Source organism: Sarcophilus harrisii, chromosome 3 (assembly GCF_902635505.1).
Source record: "Sarcophilus harrisii chromosome 3, mSarHar1.11, whole genome shotgun sequence".
Taxonomy (NCBI): domain Eukaryota; kingdom Metazoa; phylum Chordata; class Mammalia; order Dasyuromorphia; family Dasyuridae; genus Sarcophilus; species Sarcophilus harrisii.
Window position 1 is genome coordinate 454,185,489 of NC_045428.1, and position 23,594 is coordinate 454,209,082.

The 23,594-nt window shown below is 36.4% G+C and overlaps 1 protein-coding gene across 4 annotated transcripts in view; it reads right to left on the reverse strand.

The window, feature by feature from the left end:
• The window catches only part of TMEM45B (transmembrane protein 45B), a 41,005-nt gene that overhangs the window by 5,146 nt on the left and 12,265 nt on the right, over positions 1 to 23,594 (reverse strand). For 3 of the 4 annotated variants that reach the window (XM_031960900.1, XM_031960901.1, XM_031960903.1), the window contains 2 exons: positions 2,182 to 2,378; positions 1,539 to 1,745 (listed from right to left, as the gene is read on the reverse strand). In XM_031960900.1, coding sequence (XP_031816760.1) covers positions 1,539 to 1,745; positions 2,182 to 2,362 — 388 coding nt within the window. In that variant the 5' untranslated portion in view covers positions 2,363 to 2,378. Of the gene's footprint in view, positions 1 to 1,538; positions 1,746 to 2,181; positions 2,379 to 18,675; positions 18,823 to 23,594 lie in introns of all 4 variants that reach the window. The other variant, XM_031960902.1, reaches the window with a different exon arrangement.

Here is a 23,594-nt window from a genome sequence, read left to right on the forward strand (position 1 = left end):
GATTTATGGACAGCAGTGAAACTTAAACTCAAGGACTCAGATTTATTCTTTCCAATCCCCTTTCACAAGCTCCTCCAGTGATTTGATATTGATACAGAAGTCTGGTATAGGCACAGAATCCTTCTGGTTCCTTTATCTAATTTTCTCTTGTGTTGAGTGAGAGCTCTTTCTAGACTAGCAGTTGGGTTTTATTTTATTTTTATTTAATAGCCTTTTATTTACAGGATATATGCATGGGTAACTTTACAGCATTGACAATTGCCAAACCTCTTGTTCCAGTTTTTCACCTCTTACCCCCCACCCCCTCCCCCAGATGGCAGGATGACCAATAGATGTTAAATAGTTATATTTATTTATTTTTAAAATTATTTAAAATAATTTATATATTAATTAGATACACAATAAGTATTCATGACCAAACCATTATTTTGCTGTACAAATAGAATCAGACTCTGAAATATTGTACAATTAGCTTGTGAAGGAAATCCAAAATGCAGGTGGGCATAAATATAGGGATTGGGAATTCAATGTAATGGTTTTTAGTCATCTCCCAGAGTTCTTTCTCTGGGTGTAGCTAGTTCAGTTCATTACTGCTCCATTGGAAATGATTTGGTTGATCTCATTGCTGAGGATGGCCAGGTCCATCAGAACTGGTCATCATATAGTATTGTTGTTGAAGTATATAATGATCTCTTGGCCCTAGCAGTTGGGTTTTAAAGAACTTTTAACATCTATCCAATTTTAAAATCAGGGCAAGAACTTAAGGCTTCTCTTAATGTTCCTCTCTCTGCTTTGGCTAAAAGAAAGAGGAATAGAGTTTCATTGAAAGTTGGATGACTTCTAGGAAGTTGGAGACTTGAAAGGTTGTAAGAAAACCTGGTTGTTAAATATCCCTTTCAAAAATATTAAATGGTCTCAACCCTAAAGAATGTTCCTACAGGTAGCCCCCAAGAAAACATCTTCCTTTGTAAAAGAGAAGTGTGTTTAAGGATGCTCTTTTCCAGTAAGTAATCAGATTTGTTTAGTGACCTTTGAAGTGATTTCAACTTGCTGCCTTTTCTTTTAAAATTGAGGTAAGATGGGAGGAAAGACCTGGTAGCCCGAGTTCCCGGAAATTATCTTTTTTTTTCTCTACTGTGTTAAGATGTACATCCTACTGTTTAAGCCCTTTGTGAGTCCTGAAAATGGGATTTTTCTAGTCCAATATTTTGTGGGTGGGGCAGCTAGGGAGTAATGGTTGCATTTTCCTGAGTTCAAATTTGGCCTCAGACTAGCTGTGTGAGCCCGGGCAAATCACTTAACCTCTGTGTGCTTCAGTTTCCTCATCTATAAAATGATCTGGAGAAGAAATGGTAAACCACTTAAGTATCTTTGCCAAGAAAACCCCAAATGAGGTTACAAGGAGTTAGCCACAACTAAAACTGGAGTAACAACAACAATTTTGTGAAAAATCCATGGGGTCTATGATGTTTTGTCTCTTTGGAGACCCCCATAGGTAAGTATCCTTCATTCCTTCCCCTCTCTCTCTTCCTACTTGCCTTCAATGACTGCAGACAAAGACATCAGAAGCCGGTCCAGCCCCAGAGGAACAACGGGGAAAAGAAAAGTGAGCATGTCCATGAGGCCAGAAATCCCATAGAACAGATACATGGTACCATGTTGCCAGTTCATCAGTTTTATCCAGTCATGGTCATTGTACAGGTGCAGATGAGGGCCATCTGGAACAAACTGCTCTGCAAGGATCCCTGATAGGAAACAAGGAAAGGAACAAAGGATAGAAGAGTGATCCTGTAGCTGGGGGATGGGGAAAAGGTATCAGAAATTAATGAGCTGCTAGAAACAGGGTCCTTATTTCTGTTTTCTAAGGAGCATCTAATGCCTACTTTAGAGAGAAATGGAATATTTATTCTTGGTACTCTGTGTGGAAACCCTAAAATTTTTTCTCAGGGAGTAGTATAGCTGAAATCTAACAAATATTTAGACGCATTATGTTAAGTGCTAGGAATATATCACTGATTGACTGGCAGTTCCTATTTTCATTGTTTCTTTTCATGGAGGAACATCTATTTTCTAGACCTTGGTAGAGTGAAGGGCAGGGTCTCTGTGTGAGTACGTATTACAACAGAAGTTCCTGGATATGACAGAGAAACCCTAGGAGCTAAGAACCCTGCCTCCCCTTACCAACTGCAGCAAAGAAGACCCTCATTCCTCCATCGATGATTTCAATCTTCCGATAGTAGTAGTTCATCTTTCTACTTTTTCCTTTCTGATTTAAGTATCGGAATGAGTATTTCAATGACCACCAGATGCCAAAGATCAAGAAGAAACTCCCTGGGAGGGCATGGCCCTGGAAGTTTGCCATTTCAGTGTTAAGGGACCTAAAAGATGAAGAAAGCGTTGTTAGGTAACAGAATGAAGGACAAAACTGAGATTCACTTTGACAGTACATAGAATAATGAACACAGAGGTAGATGGGTCCAGAGACAAGCCCAGTTATGATTGATTAACCCAGTTCTGCTAACTAGAGCCATTTTAATTATTTGGCCAGTTTGACAGTTATAAGTGAAGTACAGTAAAGGGCATTCAATATATGGTTTTTAATGATCAAGTAAATATAGTGCTGGGCATGATATATAGTGGCCCAAATTTAAAAATTTGGGGGAATATTTATGAGCCTTTAATTGAAGGCCTTTAAAAATATTTTTAACCTTAGGGGTGAGGAATATACTCAGGCATAGGAGACCTGGGTTACAAGGAGGTAATGGTTAGCAGGATCAGATATGTAATCATGTCACAGGCTCTGAAGACCTCAGGCTGAACCTGCCAATAGATAGTTTTACCTAACACCTACAGCAGCTCTTTCCACATAATGCCAGCTGATCTCATTACAATAAACATTAAAGTATATTTAGAAATAGAACTATCTGGAAGAAGAGAGTTATACAACTACTCTTAGGAAGACTAAACCTTTGATAATAAAACTAGAAAATTATAAAATCAAAAGAAGCTCCGAGTCTGAAAGCACCTAAGAAGCCATCTAATCCAGCATGTACCTGAATAAGAATCACCCCCCCCCTGCATAGAACCTACCAGGTGGCTACACACACTTTGCTTAAAGATCTTCAGTTAGAAGAAATCCACTACTAGAGGAAACTCATTGTTCTGTTGAATAGCTCTAACTTATATGTCTCTGTATTAAGCCTAAATTTGTCCCTTTGCAACTTTCATTCTCTGGTTTTCATTTTGCCTTCTAAGATCAAGTAGAAGCAGTCTATTTCCTTTTCCATGGCATAGACCTTCAGATGTGACAGATGTGAGAAAATTTTCGCATTCTAAGGGAGAATGTCTCCCTTAGACATTTCTTCTGCAGGCTAAATATTTCCAAATTCTTTAGTCACTATTCATGTGATCTACCATTCTAGTAGTTTTCCTCTGAAACCTTTTTAAGCTTCTGACTTTCTTCATAGAATGTCATGTTTAAAACTGGATATAATACCCTTAAGTGTAATATGAATAGGTCAGAGTTTAGGTAAACTCTCACCTCTTTTTCCAGGGGTCCTCAAACTACAGCCTGGGGCCAGATGCAGCAGCTGAGGACGATTATCCCCCTCACCCAGGGCTATGAAGTTTCTTTATTTAAAGGCCTACAAAACAAAGTTTTTGTTTTTACTATAGACCGGCCCTCCAACAGTCTGAGGGACAGTGAACTGGCCCCCTATTTAAAAAGTCTGAGGACCCCTGCAACACTATGCCTCTCTCTCTGAGAGTTGGGGAAGGGAGGAGGACACTCTCCTACACAATCCTATCAGAATTAGGCTATTTTAGTCTACTGCATGATTACTGACACACAAAATTAAAACCTGAGTGTTGACAAACTAGTGATATGCTCTTAAACATACATTCAAAGACAGTAAAAATGAATACTGTAAATTATTGTTACATTGCAACATATGCAGCTAAAAGTTAAATGATGTCCTGAGAATTAAGTACTCATTGGTGCTTGAACAGTCTCTTAACTGAAAGTTAGATGATATTAAAAATAGATCTCTGATTGTGAGATTTGTATCTCTTTTAGCACTAAAGAAGATATCCTAGATAGCAGGCTTATAAGAGTAAACTAGTGATGGCATCGGTGCAGATACAGTTTTGAAGGTAGCTATTGGCTTTCACCTGCAAAACCTTATGACATCACCTTAAATCACAAGATTCAATTCAGATGAAATGGATGAATATCTACAAAAATATACACCATCCACATTAACCGAAAAAATAAATTACTAAATAACACAAACTTAGAAAAAGAAATTGAACAAGTCAAACCACCTCTTAGCAATGTGAGCAGCTGCAACAAGAGAGAGCCAGCCAGCAGTCTCCATTTCTCTCTCTGCCCCTCTGTTTCCACCCACCAAAATCGTCATTTCCTATACAACACATCAGGACTTGCACAGAGAGTGGGTGGGGGCCATTCTTTCTCCAAGCATGTATATTAATAGAGTATAGTCCAATTACTATTTAGCCTCATGTGCTTGGGACCTCAGTGCATCAACTCGAGCTTCAGCCCATTACATCCATCAATGAACTTCCTAAAAAAAACAAACAAACCCAGGACCAGATGGATTCTCAAGCAAATTCTACTAAACATTTAAAGAACAATTAATCCCAATACTCCATAAACTATTTGGAAAAATAGCCAAAGAAGGAATTTTAAGTCAATTTCTTTTACAATACAAATAGAATAGAATAGAATAGAATAGAATAGAATAGAATAGAATAGAATAGAAAAACCAAGAAGAGCCACAACAGAGAAAAAAATGTATAAACCAATTTCCCTAATGAATATCGATGCAAAAATTTTAAATAAAATACTAACAAAGAGATTATAGCAAAGATTATACATTATGACCAGGAATCAAGACTAAGGAAATTATCACTGTAATTGACTGTATCAATAACAAAACCAATTGAAATTATATGATTATCTCAATAGACACAGAAAAAGCCTTTGACAAAATATTGCACCCATTACCATTAAAAATACTAGCGAACAACTAGGTCTGTATCCCAAAGAGATCATAAAATAAGGAAAGCCATGTGCAAAAATATTTGTAGCAGCCCTCTTTGTAGTAGCAAGAAATTGGAAACCGAGTGGATGCCCATCAGTAGTTGGGGAATGGCTGAGTTAGTTATAGAATATGAATGTTATGGGACATCATTACTCTATAAGAAACGATCAGCAGAATGATTTCAGTAAAACTTGGAGAGACTTACATGAAGTAATGCGGAGTGAAGTGAGCAGAGATAAGAGAACATTGTATATAGGAACAAGATTATATGATAATCAGCTGTGCTGGACTTGGCTCTTTTTAACAATGAGATGATTCGAGGTAATTCCAACAAATTTGGGATGGAAAATAGCAGCCACATCTAGAGAGAGAACTATGATGACTGAATGTGGATCAAAGTATAGTATTTTCACCTTTTATGGGGGTGTTTGTTTGCTTGGTTTTTTTTCCTGTCTTGTGCTTTTTTCCTTTTGATCTGATTTTTTTTCCCCGCATAACATAACAATTATGGAAATATGTTTAGAAGATTTGAACACATGTAACCTATATCAGATTGCTTGCTGTCTTGGGGAGGGAGGTAGAGAGAGGAGAGGGAGAAAAATCTGGAATGCAAAGTTTTACAAAGGTAATGTTGAAACTATCTTTGCATATATTTGGAAAAATAAAACACCATTAAAAACACTAGATAACAGAGGGGTAAATGGAGCTTACCTTAAAACAATAAATAATATTTCTCTAAAAACAGCAGCAAGCATTATTTGTAGGCTAGAAGCCTTCTCAATATAGTCAGGAGTAAAGCAAAGATGCCCACTGTCAACTCTATTATGTAATATGATACTAGAAATGTTAGCTATAAAAATGAAAGTGATTAGAAAAGTCAATGAGGAAACAAAACTATCACTATTTACATATATGATGCTATACTTAGAAAAATCTTAGAAAATCAACTAGAAAACTAGAAATTATTTGCAACCTCAGCAAAATTGCAGGATACAAAATAAACTCATATAAATCATCAGCATTTCTATATATTACCAACAAAATCCAGCAGCAAGAGATAGAAAGAGAAATTGCATTTAAAATAACTGTAGACAATATAAATATGTGGGAGTCTACCTACCAAGACAAACTCAGAAACTATAAACAACTAAAATACTTTTCACATAAATAAAGCCAGATCTAAACAACTGAAAAATATTATTTGCTAATGGGTAGGCTGAGTGAATATAATAAAAATGACAATTCTACCTAAATTTGTTTATTTAGTGCCATATCAATCAAACTATCAAAAATTATTTTATAGGGCAAGAAAAAATAATAACAAAATTCATCTGGAAGACCAAAAGCTCAAGGATATCAAAAGAATCAATGAAAAAAATGTGAAAGAAGATGAGTTAACCATACCACATCTCAAACTACATCATAATGTGATAATTATCAAAACATCTGGCACTAGCTAAAAAATAGAGTGATGGATCAGTGGAAGAGATCAGGCACAAATTACATTACAATAAATACTATAGTCATCTAGTATTTGATAAAACCCCAAAATCTGAGGTTTTGGAACAAAAATTCATCATTTGACAAAAATTAACTGTAGAACAAACAGTATAGCAAAAACTAGATATAGACCAATATCTCACACCAAGATAAGGTCACGTGGGTATATGAGTCACACAAAGGGTGATACTATAAACAAATTAAGAGAGCATGGAATAGTTTATCTATCAGGTTTATGGATAAGGGAAAGATTTTGGACCAAAGAATAAATACAGAACAATATAAAATGCAAAATAGATAATTTTGATTATATAAAATTAAAAATGTTTTCATAAACAAAGCCAAGGCAACCCCAATTATAATGAAAACAAAAAACCAGGAAAAATGTTTTAACAAGATTTAACAATCTTTGATAAAGGCCTCATTTCTCAAATATATAGATAGAGAACAGAGTCAAATTTATAAAAATACAAGTTATTCCCAAATTTGGTTAAATGGTCAAAGGACATGAACCGGCAATTTTCAGGCAAATAAATCAAAGCTATAATGACATGAAAAAATGCTCTAAATCACTATTGATCAGATGAGTGCAAATTAAAACAACTCTGAGGTACCATATTACACCTATCAGAGTGGGTAATATGACAAAAAAGAAAAACGTTGGATGTGGGAAAACTGGACTTTAATATATGTTGGTAGAGTTGTGAATTAATTCAACCATTTTGAAGAGCAATTTAGATAGTTCCAGAGGTCTGTAAAACTCTGTATATCCCTTGATACAGCAATACTTTTAGGTCTCCATCCCAAAGACATATGCAAAAAAAAGGGGGAAAGGACCTATTATTTGTACAAAAATATTTTTAACAGCTCTTTTTATGATGGATAAGAATTGGAAATCAAAAGGATGGCCTATTAATCAGGGCACAGCTAAACAAACTGCGAAATTGTAATACCCACATTGGTATCATATGTGGCATTATAATTATGATATTGGTAATGGAATATTTATTGATCTATAAGAAATGACAAGTGGGATAAGTTCAGAAAAACCTGGAATTATTTACATGAAGTTTGAAGTAAACAGAACCAGTATAATGTTCTACAAAGTAACAGCAGTATTGTCTGAAGAAGAATTGTGAATGACTAAGCTATTCTCAGCAACACAGTGACCCAAGACATAAAAAAGGACTAATGATCAAACATACTATCTGCCTCCAGAGAAAGAATTGATATTGATTGAAGATAGACTGAAGCATGATGTTTTTCACTTTTTTTGATTTTTTTCTTTGATTTGATTTTTGCACAAAATGACTAATATGGAAATATTTTACATAATTGCACCAAATTTAATCTGATTGTTTACTATCTGGGGAGAAAAGAGAGGAGCAATAAAATTTGGAACTCAAAACTTAAAAAAAAAACAACTGAATTCATGTTTCCAAATGGCACATCCTGTACAGCCAGAGGATGTCTTTAAGGCAAAAGCCTCCTAAAATTCATTAAGTGCTTTTGTTTCTTCATGCCCCCATCCCTGCCTCCTTCCCTACCTTCCCCCAATATGGAACCTTTTGTCAAATTGAGTTCAGTTCCATCCCTTCACTTGTCATTGTACTCTTCCTGTTGTCTGTAGGACTTAAAATTTCTGAGTTTCACAAATCTGGTGTGACTCAATTAAGAAACTTCATGACAAAGCCAAGGAAATAGATGGCATTTGCTGGGAAGGCACAGATCATTACAGCAGTAAAACCTTTATATAGGGGTGTGATATCTTTTTCTTGGATCAGTTTTCTCAGCACATCTTGGAACCCCATTAGGGTATTTTCTAGGTAGGGCAGTCTGGGAGAGGGACTTCAGCACTTCTGGAGGGATAATCATGATCCAGTTGAAGATTCAAAGCTTCAGATTTTTTAGTCATATCCTACTGTCAAGAACATCTCAAAAGAGGATAGTATAGTTCTTTTGAAAATGCTTCTTATTCCAGCTTCCTGATAGGTTTTTTTTTGTTTTGTTTTGTTTTTGGCATAGTCCAAAATCCAAAGACTTCTTGAAGAAGCTTGAATCTCTAAGACACTTAATTCTTCTTGTGAATATACTAGCTAACAGTACAGCTGCAAATAGCTAGAGATAATTCAACTTATCATCTGGGTTCTTCTGTTGTAGTTTCCCCCCCCCCCCCAAATTCAAAGCCAAAGCACAAAACAGCAAACATGAGTGGGGCACCAACAATAGTGCTGTCAACTCCCTCATTTTCTTTACCATGGTGCCAGCTTTCACAAAGGCCTCTCATTTCTCCCCAGTCCCAACCACTAGCCTCCTTCCGTCCCCCCACATTGGGAAAAAGATGTCCTATGTTTCTCTTTATGTAGGTTAAGACTATATTAGCTTTTTTTGGCTGTCATTGTCATGCTGTTTTTCAGATCTTTTTCAGATTAACTACTATTTGTTGGTTTTGCTTCCCCCATCTTATTTTTGTGAAGCTGATTTTTTTAACCCAAATGAAGTACCTTATATTGAACCTAATTAAATTTATTTTTATGAATCACTTCAGCATTCAATTTTCAAGTTCTTTTTGAATCATTCAGTATGTTAGCCATATCTCTTTATGGTTATGGTTCTCTTTTTTTCTTCAGAACTTTGACTCAGCACAGGGGAAAAAAAAAAAAAAAAACCAAGTTATTCTTTGTAAGGCCTCTCTTCTTTCCTTCCTGACATCTCCCAACCCCTTGACATTATCTCACATTCTTTTGTTACTTTGTCATATGGCTATGGTTATCCCATCTACAAATTGGATAAGCATGCCATTTATGCCCCAATAAAAATGCTAAGCTGCATAATATGGTCAAGTAAAGAGCCCTGGGACACTTCTTCCAATTTCACACTGAATTATTAATACTTTGGGGGCCTGGTCACTGAACTAATTCTAGGACTACCTATGTATAATACTGACTAATCGACACCTCTCAATCTTTCCCATATGATTAGATAGTATAAGTTGCTTGGTCAACTGATAATGCTAAAATCTAGTTAAATTATTTCTATACCATTCTTCTGAATCACTAATTTAATAACTCTATAAAAAATTAGGTTAGTTTAATATGACTTATTCTTTATAAAATGATGCTGATTTTTTTGTGATCACCTTTTCCTTTTTTAGATATTTGCCAATCATCCCTTTAATAACATATTCTATGATTATTCCAGTAACTTCAGGCAAGCTCATTAACTCATGATTTTCAGCTTCTGTTCTCTTCCCTATTCTGAAACTTGGAAGGTTTGCCTTCTATTTTAGTTTTACTTCTATTGTTCTGGATTCATCATAGGTTTTCTGGAGATGTCATTGCTTTGATCAGAATTCTTAAGTCTTTCAGAGTTATTTTTATAATTTTGTTTTCATTTTATAAATTGTTTTCCTATAGTTCTGTTTGTGGTACTCTTTACGAGTACTTTCTTCTAAGGATTGCCTGAAATCATCTTTTTCATAATTTCTTACAGTACAATAATATTCCATTTTGGCTCCCTGAATGTGAGACTGACAGGACCCTCAGCTGATTTCAGTGGAAAAGCTCCTATCCTGATTTCAGTAGAAAAGCCTCTGATCCTGATTTAAGTGGAAAAGCCTGTGACCCTGATTGAGTGGAAAAGTCTCTTCAAAGTCAGAAATTAGAGTGAGTACAACAAAGAAATTTTGTTAAAAGAATTAAAGTAGAATTTCAGCTAAGATGGGACAGATCTTTAGAAAACAGCCTTCTGTTTCTGTACAAGGAAAATGTTTAGAGAGCATTGTTAAAGTTATGGAAAGTGAAGGTTTGATTATAATTATGGAGCAGATCAATGAACTTTTACAAACTGTTAAGAATATATGTCCTTATTTCTCTCTGGAGAAAGAATTAGATCTGGATGAATGGGAATTAGTAAGAGAGGATCTTTGTCAATTTTGTAATAAAAATGGCCCTAACTCAATTTCTAAAGACATATTTAATACATATAATTTAATACAGCTGGCTATAAGAAGTTATTTAAGTGTTAAAATGAAAAAGTGCCAACGAAACTAGGTGATAAGAAGGAAAATTCAGATAATGGAGTTAAGTACAATTCTGAGTGTGATACTTCACAGCAGGAGGAATTAGATCATTCCTCATCTCAGGAAGAAGAGGAAGAGAGAGAGGCAGAAACACAGTCAGCTTCTCCTGTGAAGCAGAATATGACAAGATTAGAAGAAGCATTAATTAAAGCAAAAAATAAAGAAGAAGATATATCTGATTTTATAAATGCATATTCTGTGATTGAAAAGATTGACTCTTCAGGTCAAAAAGAAAGACAATACACTCCTTTTAATTTGGAAAAACTTAAAGATTTGAAAAAGGGTTGCATTCTTTATGGGGCTACATCATCTTATGTGAAGATGTTGCTAGATAATTTGTCTTATGAAATCTTAACCCCGAATGATTGGAAATCCATAGCGAAAACATGCTTAGAACCAGGACAAAATTTGTTGTGGCTTTCAGAGTTTCATGAATTATGTAGGATTCAAGCCCAATGCAATAGGCAAACAGGAACTATTGGACAAATCACTTTTGACCAACTAGCTGGTGAAGGTCAGTATGCAGAGAATTCAGAACAGATTTATTATCCCATAACAGCGTATGAGCAGATTTCTAAGGCTGCAATAAAAGCTTGGAATTCTCTCCCTGGACAGAAAGATGGAAATAAAGCTTTCACAAAAATAGAGCAAGGTCCCAGTGAACCTTTTGCAGATTTTGTGGGACGTTTGCAAACAGCTGTAATCAGAACCATTGGAGATAATGCTGCTACAGAAATAATGACGAGACATCTGGTTAAGGAAAATGCCAATGAAGTTTGCAAAAGAATTAAATGAGGACTAGACAAAGATGCTCCTTTAGAGGAGATCATAAGACACTGCGCCACAGTGGGCACAAATGCTTATTATACCCAAACTATGATGAACATGGAAAGACAGAATGGCAACAGAATTCTAGAGAAACTCGTTGATGTTTTCAGTGTGGAAAAGTTGGACATTTGAGGGCCCAATGCAGATATGGAGATAGAATGAGAAGACAGGGTGAGAGAAAACCCAAAACTCCATGTCCAAAATGCATCCGAGGCTTTCACTGGGCCTCTGAATGTAGACTGACTCCGAGAAATGAGGGGCAGGGCCCAGCTCCTAAGTATCAATCAAAGGACAGGTGGGGCATGATAGCAGCTGAGGTTACACCCAGAGAGTCTTTAGAAATTCAGGACTCTGATATTATCAACCAACAGAAAAGCAATCCGGATTACAGTTGGGGAGAATACAGGCCTTTTAATCAAACAGGGCAGTATTAACACAAGAAGAGACTTTTTAAAGTTCTTCAAAACAAAGGAGAAGATTCAAGAAACATCTGGGATTCTTGGCACATTAACTAATGGACAATGGATTTCTTTGGGACTATTTTTAGGACTTATGGAGATGTATAATTCTGTATGTTGATTCATGTTATGAAAAATTGTTTGTTTCAAAGCTTACAGGAATCATTGGATTCCTGGCACATGAACTAATGGACAATGTGTAAATGTGTAAATTCTCATGTTAATTCATGTTATTTGTTAACATTACTACTAGCCTGTGTTATATTGCTATGTGCTTATGTAATTATGTGTAATGCCTCCCATATTGATGGATTTATGTATTCACCTTGTTTCAAGTGAGCCCCTTTAGAAACCCCCTAATCTGATTTGATTTTCTATTGCTATTTTCATCTCCCTTCCTGAGATGTCAGGGAAGGTATGATCACTTTTTTGGAGTTCTCACCTCCTTAAGAAGTCAAGGAGGTTATGATCGCCTATGTTCTAAATCAAAAGAAAAGGGGAGATGTTGGAATCTTTATAAACTGTTAAGCCATTGGAGTTGATTTAATCTTAGAAGAAAATATTTTGGGCCAGAACTTGAAACTAGGTACTAAGTGGAACTGATGGAAACAATGCTTGTGTTCACACCTTTAGAGAGCTCATAAGTATCTAAGTACTCAATGGAGTTCACACGTTTGGGAGAATTCAGGGCTGGCTTAGTCTGAATTCACACCTCCCTTGAAGTTCTTAGGACCAGAGAGCACTCTGGGAGATAACCCATAATCCCTGCCTCGAGAAGGAGGAGTTAACCTTTGGGAGATGATATATATGGAGGAAGCTCTTAGAGCTAAAAGGGGAATTTCTCCGGATCATCGAAGGGGGTCGAAGACAGGAGACTCTGGAAGAAAGCCTACAAGCCCTATCTTCGAGGCAAGAGAGATCCATCGTATCTTCTGACTTGGTGCTGACTGGAGGCTGAAGAAAGCAGAGGCAGAAGCCAAGGACAAAGCTGCAAGATCTCTTGGAGCCAGGCAGAGAGATAGGCCTCAACTAACCATCCTAATTTGTAAGGTGAAATAAACATTTGGATTTTTACCAGCTAGCTGCATTTTGGAGTAATTATTTATTTCAACTGAGACTAAGGCTGTCTCCAGAAAACCTTCACATTCCATTTATACTTTTATACCACAATTTTGTCAGCCATTCTCCAAGCGATAGGAATCCATTTAGTTTTTCAGATTTTTGCCGCTTTTTTTTCCTCTTTTTAATCCTCTTTTCAAGAGCAGGAAATGTGTTTTATTTGTGAGCATTTCATTCCCCACTATTATCTTCCCTCCATACCGACTTCATGTTAATATGTCCTTCTTTTCATGTACATCAAATTAAGCAATATCAAGTTTCCCCCCCTTACTCTAACTTTTCTATAGCATAACTCCAGGTACCTTCCCCTTTATTTGATCTCTTAAGACCCACAGAAGAGCTTATCATCTTACCACCCTCTACAGCAATTGCTATCCATCTACTACCTGTAGTCAGATAAGCCCCAAAGCTTTAGAAATAGTGGTATCTTTCAGTTCACCAACACTGCTTCAAGCTTTCTCCCTTTCCAAACATAATCTAGGAAAGAAACCTCTGAGCACAAGGTCCCAATTTATCAAGCATTTAGAATATCAAACTGGGAAGTTTATTTTTGATTGCGTTGATGATAAAGAGCCATTGTAGTTTATTGAGGATTGATATTGTCAGAAGTGTGTTTTAAAAACATCAGTTTGGACTCATGTAGAAAATGGATCAGATAATTGTATAGATATGTATACATATATTATATTTAACATATACTTTAACATATTTAACATGTATTGGACTACCTTCCATCTAGGGGAGGGGGCAGGAGGAAGGAGGGAAAAATTGGAACAGAAGGTTTTGCAAGGGTCAGTGTTGAAAAATTACCCATGTATATGTTTTGTAAATAAAAAGCTATAATAATAAAAAACAATGTTGAATTCAAATTGTAGAATACACAGTCCCTGAGAACAGAATGTTTTTCTCTAGGTATCCCTTACTCATGTCACAATGGCAGACATTTAATAAAGTACTTGATGAATTATATGGAAGAAAAAAAGGAAATGGATCAGAGAGGGAAAAGCCTTGAAGAAGGGAAACAATTAGGAGTTTATTGCCATAATCCAGGGAGAGGTGATGAAAGTCTATCTTAGGGTGGTGGCTGTGTGATAGGGGAACAGATGTGAGATGACAAAAAGGCAGAACAGGCTTTGCAGGATTTGTTCCTGGTAATTACTTCCTCCCTCTGTAGAGTGTCCCAGCAGACAGGAGGTGATGAGTAGCACACAGAGGGCAAACCCTTGGTGAGGGAAAGGACAATATCTTCAACAGAAACTAGAGGACAAAAGAATGTGAGATGATGTCAAAGGTTGGGAGATGTAAGGAAGTTAAGAAGAGGCATCTTTCAGAGAATGGCCTGGTTTTTTTCCCTGTGAGTTTGAGATTCTTAAATGAGGAGGGCAGGGGAGTGTGCCCTCTCAGAGGTTTGAAGAAAGAGAAACCTCTATGGGAACTGAGAGAGAATCACTTAGGGAGGAGTAAGAGGATTGTCTTGGTACTGGTTAGGGCCTGGTTTAAATTAGATAATTTGTAGTGGATCCAGTCAGTATAGCTGCATGATTCTTTCCATGATACACCCCCCCTCTCCTCCAATATAAAGATTTATTGCTGTTGGTATTGTTAGTTTTGTCTCCTAGACTCAGTTCATTCTAGACATTTTTACTCTTGGCACTAGACTTACAGGATTTTGCCAAGATTTCATAATTATCTTTTATTACTTATACTTGGCTTTCATCTTCTATATGTATCTTGTGAAAATCTGATATTGTGGAAATCTACACCATGTACCAAAATAAATCAAAACAGATGTATAATTTGATAATTTGGAAGGTAACAATGTTAAAAAAAAATAGAAGAGAATGAGATCGGGTATCTAAAAAATATGACTAGGGAGAACCCTTAAGTAAACAAGGATAGAGAATGTAGACTATTTAAATTTCACAAATTTGAAAAACATGCAAATAATCAATGCAAACAGGATAAAAAAGAAAGCTGAAAATTGAACAAAAAATTTCTAAGGGTCTAATATCTAAGTTTATATATATGTATATATATGTGTGTGTATATATATATATATATATATTTGACATAAACACATTATAGGTAAAAAGAAGAGGCCTTTTCAAGTGTGAAAAAGGGGACAGTTCCTAATCAAACAAAAAACAGAAATGATCATGAATAATAAACTAAAAAATTTGATTACACAAAATTTCAAAAGTTTTTGCACTAATAAAATTAATGCAATTAGAATTAGATGGGGAACAATGAACTGGAGAAAAAGTGTTGTGGCCAATTTATGATATAAAAGTCTAATCTTCAAGACACATAGGAAATTGACACAAACATATAAAAACAAGAGCTATTCCCCAATAGCTAACTAGTCAAAGTATACAGAAAGGTAGATTTGAGCGAAGAAATCTCAGCTATCAATAAGTATATGTACTCATCATATGCCACAAATCTGTGGTATGAAAATAAATGAAATAACTTATATGCATGGGATAATTAGGATTTGTTGGAAAAAATGCTTAAACATTTCCCTCTGCTTATGCATGAGCACAGCTTCTAATAAAGTTGGGAAGGTTTCCACAATTCCTTTCACCCAGTCTTTTACAGTAGATTACATTTCATTTCCAGGTACTTTGAAAAGAGAATGAAATTGCTTCAGCCTTGGCCCTAGTTCATGTAATTATTCAGAAAACAGTTCGATCACAGATTTTTTTTCTACTACCACACAACAATGGTCTATATTAATTTCTTTTTGTTTATATCTCCCAAGAATCCTGCCTAAATTTATAACCTTTGTTGATTCTTTAAATGTACAACCTTTGCTGATTCTCAAGGTGTTCATTTTCAATAAAATGGCTAGAGATGCATGTTAGTGTTGGGATTATATCATGTGGAAATAGAGGATTTACTCCTTTGCCTAAGTGGCAACCCTGAATTTTATTTGGTTGTACTTAAAACAGCAGTTGACAGGGTTCCTGCATACTTAGCCTATGTGTCCTGGATGATAATGATTTATATCCAGCCTGCTTTGGAGAAGGTCTGTTCATCTAGGAGTCCAAGTCACAATCATACCCTGGTTCTTCTTCATCAGGGTTTTTCAGAAGGGAAATTGGAGGTTTCCCATCTCATATTTTAGCCCTCTTATTGGCATTTACCTATCATATTTCTTGTCTGGGTTGTTGATAGTGCCTTACCCATAGCAGCTTCTCAATGAAATGTGATTATTGTTCTCTATCTTTTAGGACAACAGTTAGCTCTTGAACAATATTGGGTTGGAGAAAGGTTTGTTTGGTTCCAAACTTTATCCTAAAAGAGTCTGAGACCAGATTTGAACTCAGGTCCTCCTGATTTCAGGGCTGGTACTCTATCCACTGCACCATCTAACTGCACCCAGAACTCTATTTCTAAAGTTTATTTTATTACAAGGAAATTGGATGAAAGAAGCACCTTGGTTAGAATAGGGGGATTTACCCCCCCCTTTTCCTATGATAAATTAACATGACACAGTGGGAGTCTGTTATTGAGAGAGAAAAAAAAACCACAGCATGTGTATCTCCTTGTAAGATCATTAATTTAAATATGGCAGAGCCTTTAGATATCATCTAGACTAGAGGTTCTTAATGTGGTGTCCCACACTCATGAGATGGGAGAAAATTATATCTCTATTTTCATCAACCTCTAACCAAAGTTTATTTTAAAACTTTTTAACTTTTAAAACTTCTAAGAAGAGGTCCATAGGCTTCATCAGACTAACCCAAAAGACGCAAAAATATTAATAATTCTTGATGTAGGCCAATTTTTCCATTTTGTGGATGAGGAAACTGAGATGTAGAATCCTTAAATCTGAGGTATCACAGTCAGCAGGAATGATTACAGCTGCAATGAATAGGCTGGGAGGCATCAGAGAAAGCATATGGGTCCTAGGTTGGTATTTATGGATGGAAGAAAAGGCTACTATTAGAGAAATTATCTTTCCCTTTTCTCACTCTCCCCTTCTCAAAAATAAATGGATTTGGAATCAAAGAAATTGGATTTGAACCTAAGTATTGTTACTGAATTGAGCCAAGCACCTTTGTGATAGAAAATTACTTAATAAGTTTCATTTCCTTCAACTATGAAATGATGTGGCTCTTGAGCAAATCACCTAAAATGAACAGGTTGGACTAGATAATATGATTATAAGTAGAGCCAGAAGAAACCTTAGAGCTTATCAATCAGTGAACAAGTGTTTTTATTAAAAGCCTGTGCTAGGTGCTGGTGATACAGATATAAGAAATGAAAAAACTCCTACTTACAAGCATACACTAAGTATATCTATGTAAATATACAGATATAGCTCTATTTAGAGAATTATATATATATATATATGACTATAGTTATAGACCTATAGAGATAGGTATAAATATGTAGACATAGATATATATATTCCTATAGAGAGTATATATGTATATGTCTACATATTTATACCTATCTCTATACTATAACTATAGTTATACATATATATAATATAGATATATAGTCATATATATATTCCTATAGAGAATACATACATATATATATATATATATATATATATATATGTATATATATATATATATATAGACAGAGAAAGCCAGAGACAGGAAAAGAGAGAATATGAGAACAAGAACTATAAGGAGAATAAATACAAAATAGTTAAATGGAAGCACTGTGGATTGAGTGCTGGATCTGGAGTCAGGAAAATCTGATTTCAAATCTGACCTCAGACACTTACTAGCTGTATGACCCTGGGCAAGCCATTTAACCTGTTTGCCTAAGTTTCCTCATCTATAAAATGAACTAGAAAAGGAAATGGCAAACGCCTCTGGTGTCTTTGCTAAGGAAAGACCAAGAGGGGTCATGAAGAGTTGGACTGAAAATGACTCAACAACAACTATGGGAAGGGGATTGGGGGATTCTCCTATATATCATTAGTCTCATGTCTAACAAAGTCTAACAAAATGAAGCAAATGAGGAATTCCCACACACTCCTCTCCCTGAACTCACCAACTCATAAGTGACAGGGTATGTATGCCTGGAGTCTGGCTGGGGAGCATGGATAGATATATGAAAGGATTACAGAAGGATCAGTTGGATAAACCTTGGGCCAAAGTGAGAACTGGGATGACTCTAAAGTGAGATGATGAGTGCAGATCCCATCCTTGGTACCTACTTTTGTGTGCCAGTGGGGGGAGGGGGGGCAGGTTCCATGTCTGTAAAATGAAGGAGTTGGGCAGACGGCCTCTAAGGTCCTTCCAGTTCTAGATCTTGATCCTAGAAGCCTATATGTAGAGGCTCAATCTGGAAAGCCTCAATCTATCATTGATCATGGCAGACATTCAACAACAGAACCAATAAGGGAAACCTGGGCTCATCGTGGAGAATCTTTCACTGTCCTTCCACATAGTCATATCTGCTTCTCCATCACTCCCTGGAGCGGGTCGGGGTGGGGAGTGGGGAAGGTAGAAAGGATGGGAGGGGTGCAGTGGAGGGGGTCTGGGAGAATTGCAAGATGAGCCTGGACCAGGGTTTCCTTTCAAAACTATGCAAAGATGAAGCTCAGAGGGAGATAAGCTTCCAAGGTCAGGGCCCACCCTTCATTTTCAGATGCTGGTACCTTGTACTTCTTGGGTCTCTCCTTTACAGTAGGATCATTTGCTTGTCTTTTGACATCATTTCCTTTGTAATTTTGCCAGGCCATTTATTGACTTGTTTTTCTATTCTGAGACTGTTTGCAAATGGGCTGTCATCACGTTTCCCTCCTCTAGAAATGGATATAAAATGGAATTTTTGGAAAAGTCCATCATGCTCTATTTTCCCCATTGCACCTGCCACACAGTTTGATTGTGGGCTGAACCCTGGATTTCATTCAATCCCAATTATTTCTGCTCTGGAGCAGTCTGGAGAACCCTTCTAGCTCAAAAACTTTTTTCAATTTCCCAGTTGCTTTCAGGATAAAACAAACCCCTTACTTTGTAATTGTTGTTAATGGTTTTCAGACTTGAGTGGCTCTTTGTGACCCCATTTGGGGTTTTCTTTGGCAAAGATGCTGGAGTGATTTGCCATTTCCTTTTCCAGCTCATTTTACAGATGGGGAACTGGAGGCAAATGGGATTAAGTGACTTGCTCAGGATCACACAGCTTGGAAGTATCTGAGATCAGATTTAAAGTCAGATCCTCCTGATTCCAGGCCTTCTGACATTTCTCTAAATGTGGCCTTCCCTTTCCTAGCCCTGTTTTATGCTACTTTTCTTCCAGCAATGACATCATTGCATCCTGTTCTCTTTTAGCATGATGGTGCATCGACACAGGCTGAACCTTCTTATTCCTTGAGTGCACCTCCTCCTCCCTTCTGTGTGTTGTGTTTTATCAAGGCCCAGTTCTGGTGCCGTCTGCTCTGTGAAACCTTCCCTGAACCCTTTGGTAGAAAATGAGCACTCCTTCCACAAGTTTCCTGCAGGGCTTAGATTGGACCTTCTCTGCCTTAAAAAAAAATTACATTTCACTTTATATGATGCATAAGGCTGAGGTTAGTTTTGTTTACATATCTTTTACATGTCTCTATATTCCCTGACTTTTGCCTCTCTCTTTGGCAGATTATAAACTCCTGGATGTCAGAAACTCTTCGTTTTCATTTCCCAGCACCTAGAACAGGGGATGATCCATAGTGGGCACTTAAAATTATTGATTGACTTGTATTCTGGGATTCTGGATTTTGTTCCCCTGTATCCAACCATAATTTAACTGCTCCGACTGCTTGTGGCGGCCAAAGAAGTCATTCAAGAAAGCACAAGATAAAAACCAGGGAGAAGAGGCCATGAGCCAGTCCCATAGAGGATTTCGCAGGGGGAAATATTCTGGAAACCAATTAATTTTTAAAGGCCAATTTAATTTTCATCTGAGCCATGACTAGCAATTAGGATGTTTGGCTCAAGTATAAGACACACCCTTAATTCAATTTCCTTCATTCGAGGGAAGGTGAGGGCATGTCATGGAGAGACCTTGACCTTGAGATATGTGCTGAGAAAATCCCCGGGACTCTGGTCTTATGAATGAAAACACCCTAAGAACAAAGGAAGGAAACAAAAAGTGCCCATTTATGGCACCACAGGCTCTGTGGTGAGCACCTTGTACATATAAATGCTAGATCATTTGATCTTCACAACCACCCTGGGATGCCGCTGGTATTTTTATCCTAGCTTTGCAGGTGAGCAAGCTGAGACACTACAGAGGTAAAAGGACTAGCCTGGGGTCACACAAATAGAATGACCTGAGGCTGGATTTGCACTGAGATTCTAGACCTAGAGCTCTACCCATAGGGCCACCTACCTGCCTCAAGGGGGTGGAGATCTTGGGGCACAAGGCTCTAGAGGGAAGAAATCTCAGGTACATTGGAATTATGGGGGGGAACATCTGAAATATGGTTCTAAGAGAAGAAACATTGGGTATTGGGGGGAAGGGCTGTGCTGAAATGGAGGCAGAAAGAAGCTGATTGCTTCCTTTTAAAGCTATTTATTCTAGCTAACGAGAGGCCCAGCTCAACTATTCTAAAGTTTTGCCTCCTGGGGCAAAGCCCTGGTCCTTCGGCACTAATTGCAATTTCAGAGTCTGCTATAGCAAAGTAGGGGTGGTAGGGAAGGAGGTAGAAAGAAAAATAAGATGAGATTTTGATTGTATCTAGCAAAGGAGGCGGAGGCAGTGGTTTTGCAATTTGTCCGAGGCACCAGGCACTATGTCAATGAATACCCTAGGGATCAGGAACCTCAAAACACAAGAACAAAGTTCTTAGGGGAAATTTCTATTTGCTATGGCAAATAACCATAACCTTGAGATGGAGAAAATAATAGTTAAATTCACTGGGGATAGAGGAGCCCCCAGGAAGGATCAGATAATCAGATACAATTTTAACATGTATTTGAGTAGAAATGCCAAGATAATGGATTTGTTTTTGAAATTCAAAAAGTATGGGAAGTCAGGGATTAGTTTACTCTATATCTCCACATCTAATCCACAATTGCAGCTGATGGATCTGCCATAAAGCTGATTTTTGATTGCTCAAGCCATTATGTAATTACTCTAGCTCTTGAAAAAGTATAAAAAAAAGTGTCAAAACCTCAGACCATGAATCATTAGACAAATAAACTTCCAGATGAGTGCAAATTTTAAAATGACATAAAGAGAATGTGTGGAAACAAATATAAAAGAATAGTATAGACCTCTAAGAAAAGTCTGGGGAAGGTAAAGTGCAGAATGAGTGGAGATTGCTGCATAATATGAAGGATAACTGAAGTTTCAAAAGATATACTCAGGACAATAACAACAACAAAGAAAGAGGATCACTATATGTCGAAGATAATAACCAAGAGAAAACTATCAATTAAACTCCTATTTTCCTTTTGCCTCTTAATAATATTTATTTACTTACTATTAATACTATTACTAATCATGCTAATTTCTTAATCATAATTTCCAATTCTAAATCACTATTGATTAGAGAAATGCAAATTAAAACAACTTCACAACTATATGATTGGCTGAGATGACAGGAAAACGGAGCCAGCCATTCTGGCCCAAAGAACAATTTGGACTATGCCCAAAGGGCTATCAAACTGTATGTACCTTTTGATTCAGCACTGTCCCCATTAGATTTGTATCCCAAAGACAACATAAAAGAGGGAAAAGGGTGACATGTGCAAAAACATTTATAGCATCTCTTTTTGTAGTGGTAAGGAATTGGAAATCAAGTGGATGCCCATCAATTGGGGAATGGCTGGATAAATTATGGTATATGAATGTAATGGAATATTATTGTTCTGTAAGAAATGATGAATAGGCTGAATTCCTGGAAAGACTTACATAAACTGATGCTGAATGAAACAAGCAGAACCAAGAGAATATTGTATACAGTAATAGCAAGATTATGTGATGATCAACTATGATAGTTAGCTTTTTTTTTTTTTTTTTTTTTTAAAGCAATGTGGTGATTTAAGACAATTCCAATAGACTTGAGATGGAAAATGCCATTTGCATCTAGAGAGAATTATGGAGACTGAATGTGGATCGAAGCATAGTATTTTCACCCTTTTTTCATTGTTAGCTTTTTCTTTCTCATTTGGTTTTCCCTTTTGTCTGATTTTTCTTGTACAACATGACAAACACGGAAATATATTTTAAAATATACATGCATAACCTATATCAAATTGATTGTTGTCTTGGGGAAGGAAGAAGAAAGAAGGGGAGGAAAAATTTTCACCACGAAATCTTACAAAAATGAATGTTTAAAACTATCATTACATGTATTTGGAAAAATAAAATACTACTGAGGAAAAAAATAATGGCTTGCATTTATATGGCATGTTAAGATTTGCAAAACACTTTATATTTATCCTTATAACATCCCTGTTGGGTAAGTGTTTTTATTGTTTAATCTGTTTAAAAAGATTATGGAAATGAGGCTAAAAGAGTTTAAATAGTTTGCTCAATATCCCTCAGCTAGTGTTTAAAGAGGACTCAAACTTAAGAAGTTCTTACTAACTGCAAGCCCAACACTCTTTCCACTGGACCACATAAATCTCATAGGAGAATGATTTTCAGACTAATAAAAATTAGAATAAAAATTGTGAAAAGGGGAGTTGCAGAGACTTTTTCTTATGATGACTGTATGAATGATCACAGCACAGTCCAGTTCTCACTATTCTCAGTATTCCAACAAAATATAAAAAGAGCATCATACTACACAAGGACTAAGAAACCCAATAGGTACTAAAATCTAGTTCAGAACTGCCAAAAAGATGGCCAAAAAGTTCAGGCACAGGGAGAGGGAACTGTCTAAGAAAAACACAGTGCAACCGTGGGTAAACAAATCTAAAGCCTTTCAATCATTATGATCCAGAGAGGATACAGGGGTGTCAGAATTCCTATAGCACTTTTTTCTTGAAAGATAAAAGACCAGAAAGCTTGGATGCTGAATCAAGCATTTGGAAACCCAAAGTCTTCTGATCTTTCTTGCTACAGTTAAGGGGAGGATAAATTGTGTCAGTTTAATAAAAAATGACAAACCATTTAAATTAATTTACTTATTCAATGCCCATGGCAATCAAACCTCCAAATAGGAAAAAATAATATGAAAGATTAAAATAAAAAGTCGATAATCTCAAATGAAAAAAATGGGAAGGATGAAGTAGGGCTCAATAATACCAAATTTCAAAGCATTATAAATTAGCAATCATCAAAATGATTTGATACTGGTCAACAAAATGAAAGATGGGTAGTGGAAGAAATTAAATACACCTCCTACACAAATAAACACAGTAGCCTTCTGTGTGATAAAACCAAAGACCTCAAGCTATTAAGGTTAGGACTTATTATTTGACAAAAATATCTGGGAAAACTGGAAAGCAGTCTGACAGACCAATGTATAGATCAATATCTCATAATGCATACCACTATAAACTTGGTATCATGGATACATGGTTTAGACATAAAGGGCAACATCAACAAATTAAGTGAGCAAGAAAGAAATTCCTTTTATGATTT